Source organism: Podarcis gaigeae, assembly GCF_964106915.1.
Source record: "Podarcis gaigeae genome assembly, chromosome: 3".
Taxonomy (NCBI): Eukaryota; Metazoa; Chordata; class Lepidosauria; order Squamata; family Lacertidae; genus Podarcis; species Podarcis gaigeae.
The window spans coordinates 55,714,354-55,728,996 of NC_139680.1; the positions used below are offsets into that span (position 1 = coordinate 55,714,354).

The window sequence follows — 14,643 nt, forward strand, 5'->3', positions numbered from 1 at the left end:
TCCAGGGGTCCTTTACCTTTACCTTTTAAATCTGTGAGCACAAACATTCACATCTATTTCCTTCTGTTCATTAGGTAACTAAGTATGTTGGTTGGTATTGTGCTCATAGTTATTCTTACGTAGGACTTGGCTTTTATGCTCATTATTTCATCTAAAGAACTGCCTGCATATGTCACTCTCCTAATAGAAATCTTCAACTGACACCTAGAAGTTATTTTGTTTTACTGATTGCAAGCCTAAGCAGACCTGCTCTGTAGATGTAGAGGGTGTAGCAATTTTAAAATATTTAATACTATAAAACAAAATAAAGAACATATTAAAATGCAGTTTAGCTATAAAGCAGAAAACTAGATAAAAGTGAGAAGCCTTTCTGTCAAAAACACTGAATTCATAACATTAAAAAAATCAGAATTTAATGAGCTCATAATTTACATACCTACCTAATTTAAACTTTTAATGTCTAAAAATGTACACATATAATAATGGGATTTCAGAGAAGAGAGTGACAGATTGATATTTCTTACCTGCTTTTTTAACTTCGGGGACAGCTGTCTTCTCAGGAGCTTTCTTTCTTTCCTCTTTTTTTTCTAAAAAAATAATTAAAAGGAAGCCATTTTATATGTTAGAAATATGAATCACACACTTCAATGTGCATTCAACCAAGCACAAGGAAGAAAATGTGACATTCTCTGATCTAAATAGCTTCTCCCTGACTATTTTAGTTTCCTAGTCATAGAACAAGTTTCCCAAACCAGATCCCTCTGGGTCAAACTAGGGTCCTATCTGCACTATATATTTAAAGCAGTATCATGCCACTTTAAATAGTCATGGCTTCTGCCAAAGGAGCCCAGGAATTGTAATTTGTTATGGGTGCCCAGAGTCGTTACAATTAGGAGACCCTTCTCCCCTCAGAGCCTCAGTTCTCAGATTTCCCTGGAAAGCGGGGGGGGGGGGGTCAGTTTTTAAACCACTCTGTAAATTGTAGCTCTGTAAGGGGAATAAGGGTCTCCAAACAACTCTCACCGCCCTTAATATACTGTAGTTCCCAGAATTCTTTGGGGAAGCCATGACTTGTGTGGTACTGCCCTAACTGCAGAGTGCTACATGGGGCCTAGATATCACAACACTTGCGGCAGGAGGTGGGCAAACTGGGGAGGCTCTGAAAACAATGCCTTGGTCCTTGGAGGGGCTTACACCCTTTATTCATTTTGGGTGGACCAGAGAATTAAAGTTCTCTCTTAGGTCCCTCTCCATTCCCTCTCTCTTCCACCCTCCCAGTCCTTTTCTGATAGACAGGGAGGAGGGCAAAGAGGCGGTCACCACTATGGGTTAGATGTGCAGCACGTTTTTCGGTCCACCCCCAATACAGGCACAAAGGGCTTGAAACACAATCCGAAACCCAGGCTTGTGCCCTGCTGATGGGAGTATATTCAGTATATTGGGTGGGTACATTAAGCATTGAGAGGATTCGTCTATGCTCATCCAGGCTGCCCTTTGCGCTTTAAAAAATTTCTACCCCCTGCTTTATATACGATTGGGCAGACCCAGCTTAAATAAATTATTCTGCTGCCATCTTGCCTAGTTTGACTTTAAGTCTGTCTCAACACACACATGAAGAAGGTGGGCATCCCTTATGGAAATCCCTCATCCTTAAATTAAGAGGACACTTTATTAATTTGGAATATTGGAATGATAAAATGGAGAGTACAAAGGTGTACAAGGCAAGATATTAGACCAAATGTCATGAAATGGGAACTGAAGAACAGAGGCATGGAGACTCTGAATTTGGGACTGATATCTTTTGTCATTCCTTAAGGGAAAATGAAGGTTATAACATAGCTAGAAACAGTTTAACTAGCAGAGCTACCTTTAGCGGGATCCTGGAATAGTCCCCTGAAAGTAGTATTGTACCTCATTTGATATATGTCTATACCAATATTTGCATGGTAGAGAAGTAAGACCCCCACTATTTTGTCCACAAAAACAGCTGACTGGGCTTCTTCAACAAAAAAGGGGACAGAAATCACCCAAAAAACATGACTTTTCTGTGCAAGCAAGAATATATCGTACAGCAGAGGTCAGCATACTTTTTCAGCAGGGGGCCGGTCCACTGTCCCTTAGACCTTGTGGGGGGCTGGACTATATTTTTTGGGGGAGGGGAATGACCCAAGAGCACCACAAGCCCCAATGGCTGCTTACCTGTGCCTTGCGAGTAGCAGGGGCTGGCGGCAGCGGCGGCGGAAGGATGATGAGCGGCACGCAAAAGGGCTCCGGAGAGGGGCTGCTTAAAATGGCAGCCACTCAAGCGCTGCTGCTGCTGGCACCAACAAAGCACAGCCCCCTTCCTCCTCTAGGCAGGGCGGGGAGAAGCCAGGAGGAGGGAGGGAGGAGGCACTGCCACCACTGCTGAGGGAGGGAGAGGGAAAGAATGTGCAGGCAATTGGGCCTGATCTGGCCCATGGTCCTTAGTTTGCTGACCCATGTCGTACAGTATGCTATTGCTGTTGTGAACACACCCACCCCAACTATAACTGGTTGAATAATATAATATAAAACAAGCACATTCAAATAGCCCACCTTTTGGTTGAATTTCAGAAACAACCTTCTTTTCATGGGTTACCACCTCCTTTTCTTTTTCTGCTTCTAAGAGACAAATAAAAAGATGGCTTTGTGTCATAAGGACCCCATGTACCATTTTTGGTTTCATAACAGTTAGACAAATACGTCATAGGAGCAAATGGGATTTTTTTTTTGTGTGTGTGTGTGTGTGTGTGTGAGAGAGAGAGAGAGAGAGAGAGAGAGAGAAAGAGAGAGAGAGAGAGAGAGTGTCTGTATTCCACCCCAAGGCTCACTGGTGCTCATGCATATGTACTGCTAAACCATAGTTTCTTGTTGCATCTTGGTTCCAATGGATGTGTTTGTTTATTTTGAAATGCATATCCTGCTTTTCTTTATAAAACAAATGCAAAACAGCTTACAAAAAAGTTTGTAGACTACATAAAGCCCAGTAAAACAGTCCAAATCACTCAATATTTAAAGGCCTTAATGCCAGGTAGATGTACAGTAAATTCCCAGGCAAAACTACACAATTAGGTCAGCACTATACCCAAATTGTTTACACATGCTTCGTTCTTTATGGGTGAAATTCAGCTGTGTCAATCTGTCAGCAGAATCAACACCATCATCAGAGCAAATTCCCTCCCCAGCCTCACTGTACACCCCAAAATCTGCCCCAGAGGGTTTGAGGGAGCTATGCAGAAGATTTGGGGCATGGGGCTAGGTGTGGCAAAGTGTGTTCTCCATAGGAGAGAGCACGTGTTGCGGTTGGGGATACAAGCCACCCCATTGTTGCTGGGCAGATTTTGGAGCAGGACCCAGGCAGCAAAATTGTTAAGTTAAGTTACTGGGGAGAATTGAATGTTGCCAAATTTGGAGGTGGGGTCAGAGGTTTTAAATGCTGGACGCCCAACTCTGGGTGTCCTCTTGGCTGTTTGCACCGGATCACCCGCCCACCCTCCCTGTAATGAGGTTTTTTTGTGTGTGCTTGACCTTGCTATGCCTGTCATGGGGTCGTCTGCCTTGGTGCAGGGGCCTGGTAGGAATTTTGCCATCTGGCTGATTGGCTGGTGCCATTTGGTTTTTGCCTACTGCGTAGCAGATCGTCACAACTTGTAAGGTTGGCGGTTAGGCATTGGTTAAATTGGTTGGTGGAGGGGTAAGTGCCTACCCCTCCAATGGTGGTGCGAAAAGGGAATTCCGTTAAAGGAATCCAGGGGCTTACCATTCTTTCCGTCCTTGTCCCTGGCATCGGACTTGGGCCATGCAAGCCCCACAGGAACATGCGGGTGAGAAGTGAGGGACTGATGCCCAGCTTCATTTCTCACCCAATATTTGTTTCCCACGCTGGCTTCCGCTGGAATCCGGAAGTCAGTTCTGTCCCTGGGGCAAGGACAGATAGTCATAACCAATGCCTAAGCAACCACTCACATTTTCTGTATTTGAATAAAGCTGTGGCCAAAATTATGCCGAAAACCTAAACAAAAATTGATGTGTGATGTGTAAATTATTTTGGGGGGTGGCATGGGGACCTCAACACGCAAATACAATAGCTGCCCTCCCAAGACTGGCATTGCTGTCATTTACCTGGATGGTGCAGGAGCAGGTCAGTGGTGAGGCCAGCATTGCACATGTACATTGATGGGAGCACCAGATTGCCTCTGCTAGTCCACCCATAAAGGCTTGACCTCACCACCACACCACCCACCCTATTCAGGTAAGTGGCAGCAATGCTGGGGTCAACAAGGCAGCTCCATTGCACTTCCCCTGCGGGGGGGGGGGAGGAGAGGAAGGGGCTGAAGCGACTGCTTATCTGAATCCATCCAACGAGGCAAGTATCTATCATACAAATTCAGTTCAGCAATGATCTAGCAATGTCATACTTGTGCAGATAGCTTACCTTTCTTTTTAATTTCAGGAATAACTCTCTTTTCATGTGTTACCTTTTTCTTTTCTTCCACTTCTAAAACATGAATCAAAAGGTGATGATTTGGCTTTGTATCTTACGGAATTACAGCTCTTTGAACATCAGGCCAATTAACTGCCACATCTTAAAACCAGAAACACCCTACCTTTTGTTTTAACTTCAGGAATAGCTTTCTTCTGTTGAACCACTTTTTTTGCCTTTTCTTCTTCTAAGGAATAAATGCAAAAGGCACTGTTTCACTATGCATGTCTCACTTAAAATGTATAGATCTTTTATTTTGAGGATCAATTTCCATACTTGAGGAAAAAAATAAGAACTTAACAGGACCCAAACCCAGAAAGAATGCAAAGGTAGAAAATGTTGCCTGGCCAAGTTGACAGCACATATCAACACAAGGGGCGGGATTCAACTAGGTTGTTGCATGTGTGGAATCTGCTTGTGCCATGGAGCTTTTCCCCATTCTATTCCCCGTGTCCCCTGAATCTGCTCTGAAGGGTTGAGGGAAACTCCAGAACAGGCTTAGGGAGCATTTGTGAGGCCTGCAGAGGTGGAAAGGGTGGGAAAGTCTTGTGTATGAGCAGACTTTTATCCCCATGTGCATACCCACTAAGAGCCACATTGAATTCCAACCAATATATGCCAGGGCTGCAATTCAGTGAGGCATTTCCCTATTCATTTTAATGGGGGAAGGAGATGCCTGCAGCCCTTGCATTAGCCAATCTGCTTCTTCCCTTGAATTTAATAGGACAGGGCAAGATGTCCAAATAAGAATACGGTGTGTGCATGGGGAGCTCTGAATAAGGTTGTGTATCTCCGGTGCTTTTTTTTCTGGGAGGACGCAGGGGTATGTATACCCCTAAACATTTTGTGAAGTTTGGCCTCAGTATGAGTAGGAAAATGAGAGTACTGTACCCCTAAGCACTTTTATTCCAATAGGTTTGCTTATTGTTCAGGTAAGCAGTCATTTACCATGTAGTCTTACTGGAGAAACACTAGACTAGCAACACCTGCAACTATTGAAAGTAGAAGATATTTATTTTGCATTATCTCCCTGCTTCCACCCTGGAACAAGTTTGATGAAGAATGTGTGTGAGCTCCTGACTCAAGCTTAGTAAACCGTAGCATCTGGCATGGTCACTGACACATTGCCAATAAATTATAGATAAAAGAGACACAAATTTACATTAAAATAGCTTATGTATATGTATAGGTGTAAATTAGGAAATATTTACTTTCCTTTTCAAGAGAAAAGTATAGTATAGCTCACTGCAGTGAGAAAGATATGGACAGTAACCTGTGTGTCTACTGAGACTGCTGTCTGAATACTAGTGGTCAAAAACCTAAAACACCTCCTCTCCTCCCCTTCTATGGTTCTTTAGCTTTTAAACTGGGCTTGAACTGGCCAGCCCTTAAAGGTAAAGGTAAAGGTACCCCTGCCCGTACGGGCCAGTCTTGACAGACTCTGGGGTTGTGCGCCCATCTCACTTAAGAGGCCAGGGGCCAGCGCTGTCCGGAGACACTTCCGGGTCACGTGGCCAGCGTGACATCGCTGCTCTGGCGAGCCAGAGCCGCACACGGAAACGCCGTTTACCTTCCCGCTGGTAAGCGGTCCCTATTTATCTACTTGCACCCGGAGGTGCTTTCAAACTGCTAGGTTGGCAGGCGCTGGGACCGAGCAGCGGGAGCGCACCCCGCCGCAGGGATTCGAACCGCCGACCTTTCAATCGGCAAGTCCTAGGCGCTGAGGCTTTAACCCACAGCGCCACCTGCGTCCCGGCCAGCCCTTAAAATAGAGTCAAATAAAGGAATGTCTTCATACAGTTTTTCCAGTAGAGAACTATACCCTGTAAAACAGTATACATGCCACCCAGTCTGTGCCAGAGTTTTACACCACTGGGCTGCAGATGGTACGTATATAATTGGATGCTCCCATACCATTTTTTAAATCCCCTACATAGAAAAAAACCTAGGTGTCAAGATATAGTCAAGGCCAGATTCCTTCTCCCGACGCCTGATTTTCTATGTGCATTTGTGTTGGGATAGTGATGGTGTGCAGCCATTGGAGCTGTCATGACTGAAGTAATACACTTTAAGCCCTGTTCATGCAACTGAATATGTGGGAAGAGGAGCATGGGAATGCAAGAGGAAGTCCTGCCCCTGAATCTATTCACATCCATTCAATTAATAATGTGAACAGGCCCAGTGTAGATTAACACAGATAATCAGAAACTCTGTTTTTCTTTTTCTTCTCTCTTTATCTCTCTCTCTCTCTCTTGCCGTGTGCCTACTCAAATGAGGAAGAACATGCACACAAGGTTTTTGCAGGGTTTTTATCTGTATGTGCAATACAATGCAAACCAACATAGAAATACCAACCCAGCAAAAAAAGGGGGGGTTAGATCCATATTTTCATTTTGGGGGGTGATGGCCTGTCTAGAGTAGCATAAGAAGGTGGCACAAGTGGCTGCAGTGAGGAGGTAAGAGAAAGCAGCAAATATTCTCATCCTCCTTCCTCTGCAAGGGAACCTCCACTGGATCGCAGTGCCTTCCATGAATGGAAGAAGCCCTTTGCCAGATGGCCAATTTGGATCCAATCCAGTGTCTCCAATAAAACAAACAGAATCTACATGCTCTCAGTATGCATTAGGATTTCTTCCTGTGAGCAATTAATGATGCACAGGTCAAGAACTGAGCTTGCTGTTGAATTCCTGCTTTATTCATACACACATGTAGTGTATCTAGACTAGTCATATGAAGAGAGCTTCAGTGAGAACAAGGTATCACTGATAACCTAAAAACAAAAGAAAACAACAATTTATATTACTTACTTATTGGCTTTGTAGTTGTCACATTAGGTTTTCCAACTGCATGAGCAAAATAATATAAATATTATTTTTTAAAAATATATAGTTAAACCAAGGAATAGAAATAATAAATTACAAAGGCTGAAAAAGCACAGCGTGTGCTCAGAAGCTCTAGCAAATGTGATTGAGAATATTATAAAACAGATATTTTCTCAAGAGCTAGAAACCACATAGTCATTTTGCATATTGCTTCCATAAATATAAGCAAAAACTAGGGACACGACAGGGCTGCCCGATTTCCCCCTTGCTGTTTATTTCTGTCCTGGAGGTGCTCTTGAACTTGATTAGAGGGGACCGGTTGGTGCAGGGGATTCAGATCGGAGCGAAACAATATAAACTTAAAGCTTTTGCAGATGACCTTGTTTTGACATTGCAAGAGCCAGAATCTAGCACAAAAAGAGTGTTACAATTGATTCAGGACTTTGGTCGGGTAGCGGGCTTTAAACTAAATAAACAGAAAACTAAGGTGTTGGGAAAAAACTTGACAGATGCAGAGTCAGAACGGTTTCAGAGAGAAACAGAACTAACTGTGGTTAAAAAAGTAAAGTACCTAGGGGTAAACATAACAGCAAAAAATCTGAGTCTATTTAAGGACAATTATGAAAAATGTTGGTCTGAAATTAAGAGAGACTTGGACAGTTGGTCAAAATTGAAGCTTTCTTTGTTAGGCCGAATTGCTGCTATTAAGATGAATGTATTGCCTAAGATGTTGTTTTTGTTTCAAACATTGCAAATTGTGGACAAGACGGAGTGTTTCAGGAAGTGGCAGAGAGATATTTCTAAATTTGTCTGGCAGGGCAAAAAGCCCAGAATTAAGTTTAAGATATTAACTGATGCGAAAGAAAGAGGGGGCTTTGCCCTGCCAGACCTAAGGTTGTACTATGAAGCCGCAGCTTTCTGCTGGCTAAAAGACTGGCTACTTCTAGAGGACACCGATGTGTTAGATTTAGAAGGTTTTAACAATGCATTTGGTTGGCATGCATACTTATGGTATGACAAAGTTAAGATCAATAAGGCCTTTAAGAACCATATTGTCAGGAAAGCAGTGTTTAATGTCTGGACAAAATACAAAGACCTATTGGAAAATAAAACTCCAAGATGGCTATCACCTCTGGAGGCTAAGGCCCGAAAAAGACCCAATATGGAGGCCAAATGGCCGAAATATTGGGAAATAATAGAGAAAGAGGGCAATAATTGGAAATTACAGAGTTTGGAAAAAATGAAAGACAAAGTGCGAGACTGGTTACATTACGCTCAGATTCAAGAAATTTTTAAAAAGGATAAAAAGTTAGGATTCCAGGTGGAGAAATCGAAGTTGGAAACAGAATTGTTAGAACCTAAGACTAAAGTACTCTCAAGAATGTATAACTTGCTGTTGAAATGGAATACACAAGATGAAATGGTTAAGTCGGCCATGATAAAGTGGGCACAAGATATTGGGCATAATATTATGTTTGAGGATTGGGAAAGGTTGTGGACCACGGGGATGAACTTCACGGCATGTAATGCTCTGAAGGAAAATGTAATGAAAATGATATATAGGTGGTACATGACCCCAGTTAAACTTGCCAAAATATGCCATGTGCCAGACAATAAATGTTGGAAATGTAAGGAAAATGAAGGAACATTCTTTCACCTCTGGTGGACTTGCCCCAGGGTGAAGGTCTTCTGGGAAATGATATATAATGAGCTGAAAAAGGTATTTAAGTATACCTTCCTTAAGAAACCAGAGGCCTTCCTCCTGGGCATTGTCGGCCAGATGGTGCCAAAGAAGGATCGAACATTCTTTTTGTACGCAACAGCAGCAGCAAGGATACTTATCGCCAAGAAGTGGAAAACTCAAGATCTACCCACTTTGGAAGAATGGCAGATGCAGCTGATGGACTATATGCAACTGGCTGAGATGACTGGCAGAATTCGAGACCTGGGAGAAGAGAGGGTTGAAGAAGATTGGAGGAAATTTAAGACTTATTTACAAAAATATTGTGATTTGGTGGAAGTTAAGTAGGATGTTTGATCATAAATAATCGGCCACCACAAAATCGGATCGGAATGGGATGTAAAGTGAGATTAAGAGAAATTAACTTGCAGAGGATTATATTCAAATAAGTGGTTATAAAATTTGCAAACTAGATGATAAATTGCATGGAAAAAAAAAATTTATGATGATGAAAATGGTAGCGGGAGATGTGAGGAAGTCCAAAGAAGTTATGAAACTCTGTTAAAAGTAAGGTTGTTTATTGTTTTTGTACTTTATTCTGTAAAAACCCCTAATAAAAATTATATTAAAAAAAAAAATAAATATAAGCAAAAACTATAGGGAAGGGTAAGGGAGTGTTTAGAAACTTGACAGAATTTGCACGAAAACCAAATTGAATCTGCCTGTATGACAAACAATACAGTTCGGTGATATCTAAAATGCAATGGTATCTCCATTAAACTGTTTAGTCACATGAGTAACTCCATCTTAGACCATTTTTCTTTTCACAGTGCATGGGCCAACTCAGGTTGATCAGTTCAATCCACCACAAGTATATCTACAAGACAGATATATTCTGCATGTACAAAGGATACTGCTTGGATTCAAAGTCCTCAAATCTAGCACCTTGGTATAAACCCATGGTTTTCAGAAAAAGGCCATCGCTCTGTGGCAGACCAATGCAGAAGGACCTAGGTTTAAACCCTGGCATCTCCAGATACCTCTTGGAAAAGAGTCCTGTCTGAAATGCTGGAGGGCTGCTGTGAGTCAGTATAGACAATACTGAGCTAGGTGGGCAAATGCTCTGAGTATAAGGCAGTTTCTTACATACTGTCAGGGAACTGCCATCGGAGCCAAGAGTGGAGGTGAGGCTCCCGAGCGATGCAGGAGAAGGGCCCAGCCGGGAAAGAGGGAACACTTCATCGGAGGAAGGAGATCAGCGTGACACCAGGAAGAAAAGAGAGCCGGAAGGGACGTCGGAGAGATGGCTCCAAGACTCTTCCACAGAGACCAGCGGGGAGAGCCCAGGACCTCCGCTGGCCACACCCACTCTGCGCAGAAAACTTCCACGCAGGGAGGCTAGGTGGAGACTTGGTGTCAAACAGCTTTTATGTTGGAAGAAGTTCAGGAAACGCCCACTGACGGATTCTGCCAGTGACTGACACAGCCACGGAGAAAGTGCCGTGCAGCCAGGGGAAAGTTTAGCCAGGGAACGTTGCCAAAAGCAGCGGCCACTTACGCACAAGCAACCCCCAATTCCCTTTACACATACACATGCTTGTTAAGGAATGCTTAATATTGTAAGCTCTGACTGTTTATGAACATGTAATGTTTCCCCTTGTACGTCCAACAGCCGATCTGTACTATTAGACTTAACAGCAACTACCATCTGTTCTGTGTATGACTGGATTTTTGCCAAGGCCCACTTCCCCCTGCAGCTCCCATGTTGCCTTCCATCTTGTTCTAGAAGATGCCTCTTCTGAACCATAAGTCCTTCCATGTGTGCAAGGACACCAGCTGGATTCCACCCTGTCTGTATAGTGTCCTTACATAGTTTAGTCACTATATGGAACTGGACTTAAGTTATATCTGGATGGTGTGTCCTGTAAGCTTTCATAGACCGCTCCAAATACATTGGCAGTCCCAGGAACATCTTAAGCTTATTCAAAGAAATATGAAGTTTGGAGTAAGAAATATTATGCAATAGGCACTGATGTGGGAAGATTTAAAAACAAAACATGGAAGTATGATCTTTGGAAGTGTGGGAGAAATGTATTCAGCATCTGATGGGAACAGGGAATTTTAAGAAGGGCACATTGTGTTTTCTTACAAGCAAGTAGGCTGAAAAGAACTCAGTCCAAGGTAAGTGTACATAGGATTTGCAATCCAGGCCTCTTACATGTCTAGCCTCTTTTTGGAATCTTCCATTGCATTAGCCTGTCTCTGTCTCCCAAACATGTCACGACAGCTTCTTCTTTCACTCCAAGCCTGACACCTCAGAGATGCATAAACGGGAAGAATAAAGCATGCTAACAGCCCACATAAAGAATTACTGGATCAAGGAGATTGCACACTCAGTTTGCCACAATATATGCAGCTTATTTAGGCCTTAGCAGCATTTCCAAGGGTGATCTTCTGTGATATCAAAGAACTGTTTTTAAAGTTTCCCAAACCGCATTTTCTCCTGCAAGCCCTATCCTACCTGCTACTGTGCAGAATCCCAGGTTTATGGGGAAGGTTCCTGGGAAATTGCCTGAATCAAAAAGGTGGTTTTCTAAAGTGAAATTTAACTTTTAAAAGTCACTGAGATTTATTTCTGAAGGAGTAAAGGATTGAAAGATGTGATGAGAAAAATAAGAAGGATTTAATGTTAAGCCTAAAAAGGTCAGGCATATTGTGCTGAATGGTCTTTGGTGGCTTCTGCAGCATCTCATGTTTTCCACCTGTGATGTCAAGTATCTTTTAAGAGATGGAGAGGAGGAGGGGAGTAAGAGTGCTGGCTTTCAGCCAAGTGTCCTTCAAAGTTGATTTGAGTGTAACAACAGCCTGTTGATCTGCTGGTGATGGGAAACTCTAAATATAGCAATGCACTTGAGTTACAAGGCATGGTGTTACACAAATGAGACCCTCTTTGGAGAAATGCACTGCAAGGATCTGTATTTTCACACTTAAACTTCAAAGATGATACAGGTAGTAAGTCATATTAATGCTGACTCTGAAAGAGCTTGCCTGCCCATCCATCATCTGCAAGAGGAGGAGGTAAGAAAGGTGCTGAAAAAAAGCTATCCTCAATATGCTGTGTTGCTGGGGTAGGGGTGGGGATAACCAGAAGCAAAAATAAACTACGCAGGAGTGAATGCCAAAAGGGCCTACTAGGTGGTCTGGTTCACTTAAGTCTTTGATGCATCAAATGCTTATCTTTTGCTTCTTATCAAAATCCCTGGAAACCGTTATGGAGAGACTTTTGTGGGAGATATTTTATATATTAGCTCAGCTTTTGATAAAATATTGCTTTGAAGTTAGAAATGAAAAAGTACAGGAATATAGAAATGAAATGTATTACTATTAACAGAGCCTTTCAAAACTAATCAGCAACATGCTTTGTGTTTGAGATAGATGTCTGTCCTTGCACTAATCTATATTCATGCCAACTCCAACAACATTGTGTTTATGTGACACAGAGATATTATTAAGCATTACATAAATCTTTAAAACTCTACATTAAGACTATAATTCATTTTGGCTAGGTCAGGCCTATTTAATGGTGCAGGTACAGGTAGCTATGTGCTACATGTTTTTGAACTTGATTTTGAGGTGAGATTGAATTAAAGCCCTGTGGTTTAGGGGACATTTGTAGGAAAATACCACACATCACAAAGGTGCCCCTGGATAAGTATGATGAAAAATTTCAGAAGGATTGGTGCATGTTTTAAGAGTTATGATGAATAAAAACAATTTTGGGGGGGGGGGTTGTTTTCTATCCAGTAGACAAGACCCTTCCTTCTACATCCGTCCCAATGATTGGAAGTAAAAAGGGGAACCCTGAAAAAGTTATTTTCTAGGTGGACACTAGAACTGACAGAAGACTACACCCCTCATCTCCTTCCCCACTGTCCTTAATTTGAGAACTTGGGGATATGTTAACAATATTAAAGAGGCAGTCTGAATCTAAGTTCTTTGGGAGCTCTGAAGCTCCGAGACAGCCATGGGGCTTTGAGAGCACCCTACTTCCATTTGGCACACCTCAGAGATCATCTGTTTTGCCTCAGAAGAGCTCCCAATTCCTGTGTTGAGCTCTATGCATGCAGACCAGAACTGGGGAACCACTGGCGCATGGGCCCACCAGACTTCCCCATCTGACCCATGAGGCTATTTTGGTCAAGCTATACCCACCTGCCCCTATACCTGGTATCATATATGACATCGTGTAGGGCAAGTAGAGATGAATCAGCTGGCCGCTGGGACTTTGCCTGTACAATTTGATTTTAAACTGCACAGGCCAAAATGGGTCACCTGACTTCACTGTGATGCCAGGTAGACAACCCTACTGACCTGACAAACTTGGCCCAAGTGAGAATGTGAGTGGTAAGTCTCTGGCCTGCCAACCAGACAGACCCTTTTCTCCACCCCTGATGTAGATATTGTTTGCATGTGGACATGCTCCTCACTGAATGTCAGCTCTCTCCGATTTATTATATGTAAAAATAGGGCATAATACACACACGTACTGCTCATGTCACACAAAAATAGTTTACTAGAATCCAAGCTCTGTATGTATCTCTGTACTAGTTTTTTAGAATGAATTGCCCTGTATGATATGCACTATCCTTTCAATTCTTGTTAGCAATGAGGTAAGGGAAATTGCTGCAAATGTGAGCAGTACAATTATCCTGATATTTTACAAATCCAACACTTGCAATACTATGATTATATATGCATTTATCATCTCTCTCTTTTTCTTTTTTAAAAAATCCCCTAAACTTATGAAATAACTATTTTAAAACTACAGAAATATTAAGGCAATCTGCGAGCCTTTTAATGTAATTGTTAATGCTTTGAAATGGAAATTTCCCAATACATGCCATGCTGCCCCTGCCAATCAAAATATAAAATCAATCACTTTGATTTGCAAGAGAGAAAAAACTGTAGAATGACAAATGCTTGAAACAGCTATTGTTTGCTGTCATAGAACAAGTCTTAGAGAATTGTATAAAGAAGCATGTTATATATATAATAAGCTTTGTCACACACATGCATAGACGCACACACACCACACAAATAACTGAAACAGTAAGCGACAAGACTGCTGTTCAGTAATGATACAATAGTTAACATATCATTCAATTTCAGACATTTCATTTGATTTTTATTCTTCAAGGGACTGTAGATTGATTGACTGAGAACATGAACAGCAGAGTTTTTATTCTCCATTCTGTATCACAAATCCACTTTGTGTTAGGCAACTTAGTCCCAGGGAGGTTCAAAAGTGTGCACTAAAAAAATATACTGGCAAACGGAGTGCAAATGTCCTATAAGATGCCAGTTGTCTTAGCTCAGGGATGAGCAAATCTAGGCTCAGGAGTCAAATATACTCCTCCAAACCTCTCTTATTTTTCCTTCAGGGCTTCTGCTAGGGCCACGTTCCTCACCAGCCCAGTTTTGCACCCTCCTTGGATATTTTGCCTGGCTGGAATGTGTCCTTAAACTCAGATAAAACCCCTTACTTGCCAAAATGTGGGATAGAGGGAGCTGTGGGAGTATGTGTAGAAATTGCCTGCTGCATGAAGAGGGGGAAACTTGAATCTTTTCAGTGACAG

At 42.3% G+C, this 14,643-nt stretch overlaps 1 protein-coding gene across 1 annotated transcript in view; it reads right to left on the reverse strand.

Annotated features, from left to right (window-relative positions):
• The window catches only part of TRDN (triadin), a 175,433-nt gene that overhangs the window by 76,071 nt on the left and 84,719 nt on the right, over nt 1-14,643 (reverse strand). Inside the window, exons 16-20 of the mRNA XM_083731766.1 lie at nt 7,312-7,347; nt 4,629-4,691; nt 4,457-4,519; nt 2,578-2,643; nt 525-587 (exon numbers count right to left, since the gene is read on the reverse strand). Of these exons, the coding sequence (XP_083587892.1) occupies nt 525-587; nt 2,578-2,643; nt 4,457-4,519; nt 4,629-4,691; nt 7,312-7,347 (291 nt within the window). The remainder of the gene's footprint in view (nt 1-524; nt 588-2,577; nt 2,644-4,456; nt 4,520-4,628; nt 4,692-7,311; nt 7,348-14,643) is intronic.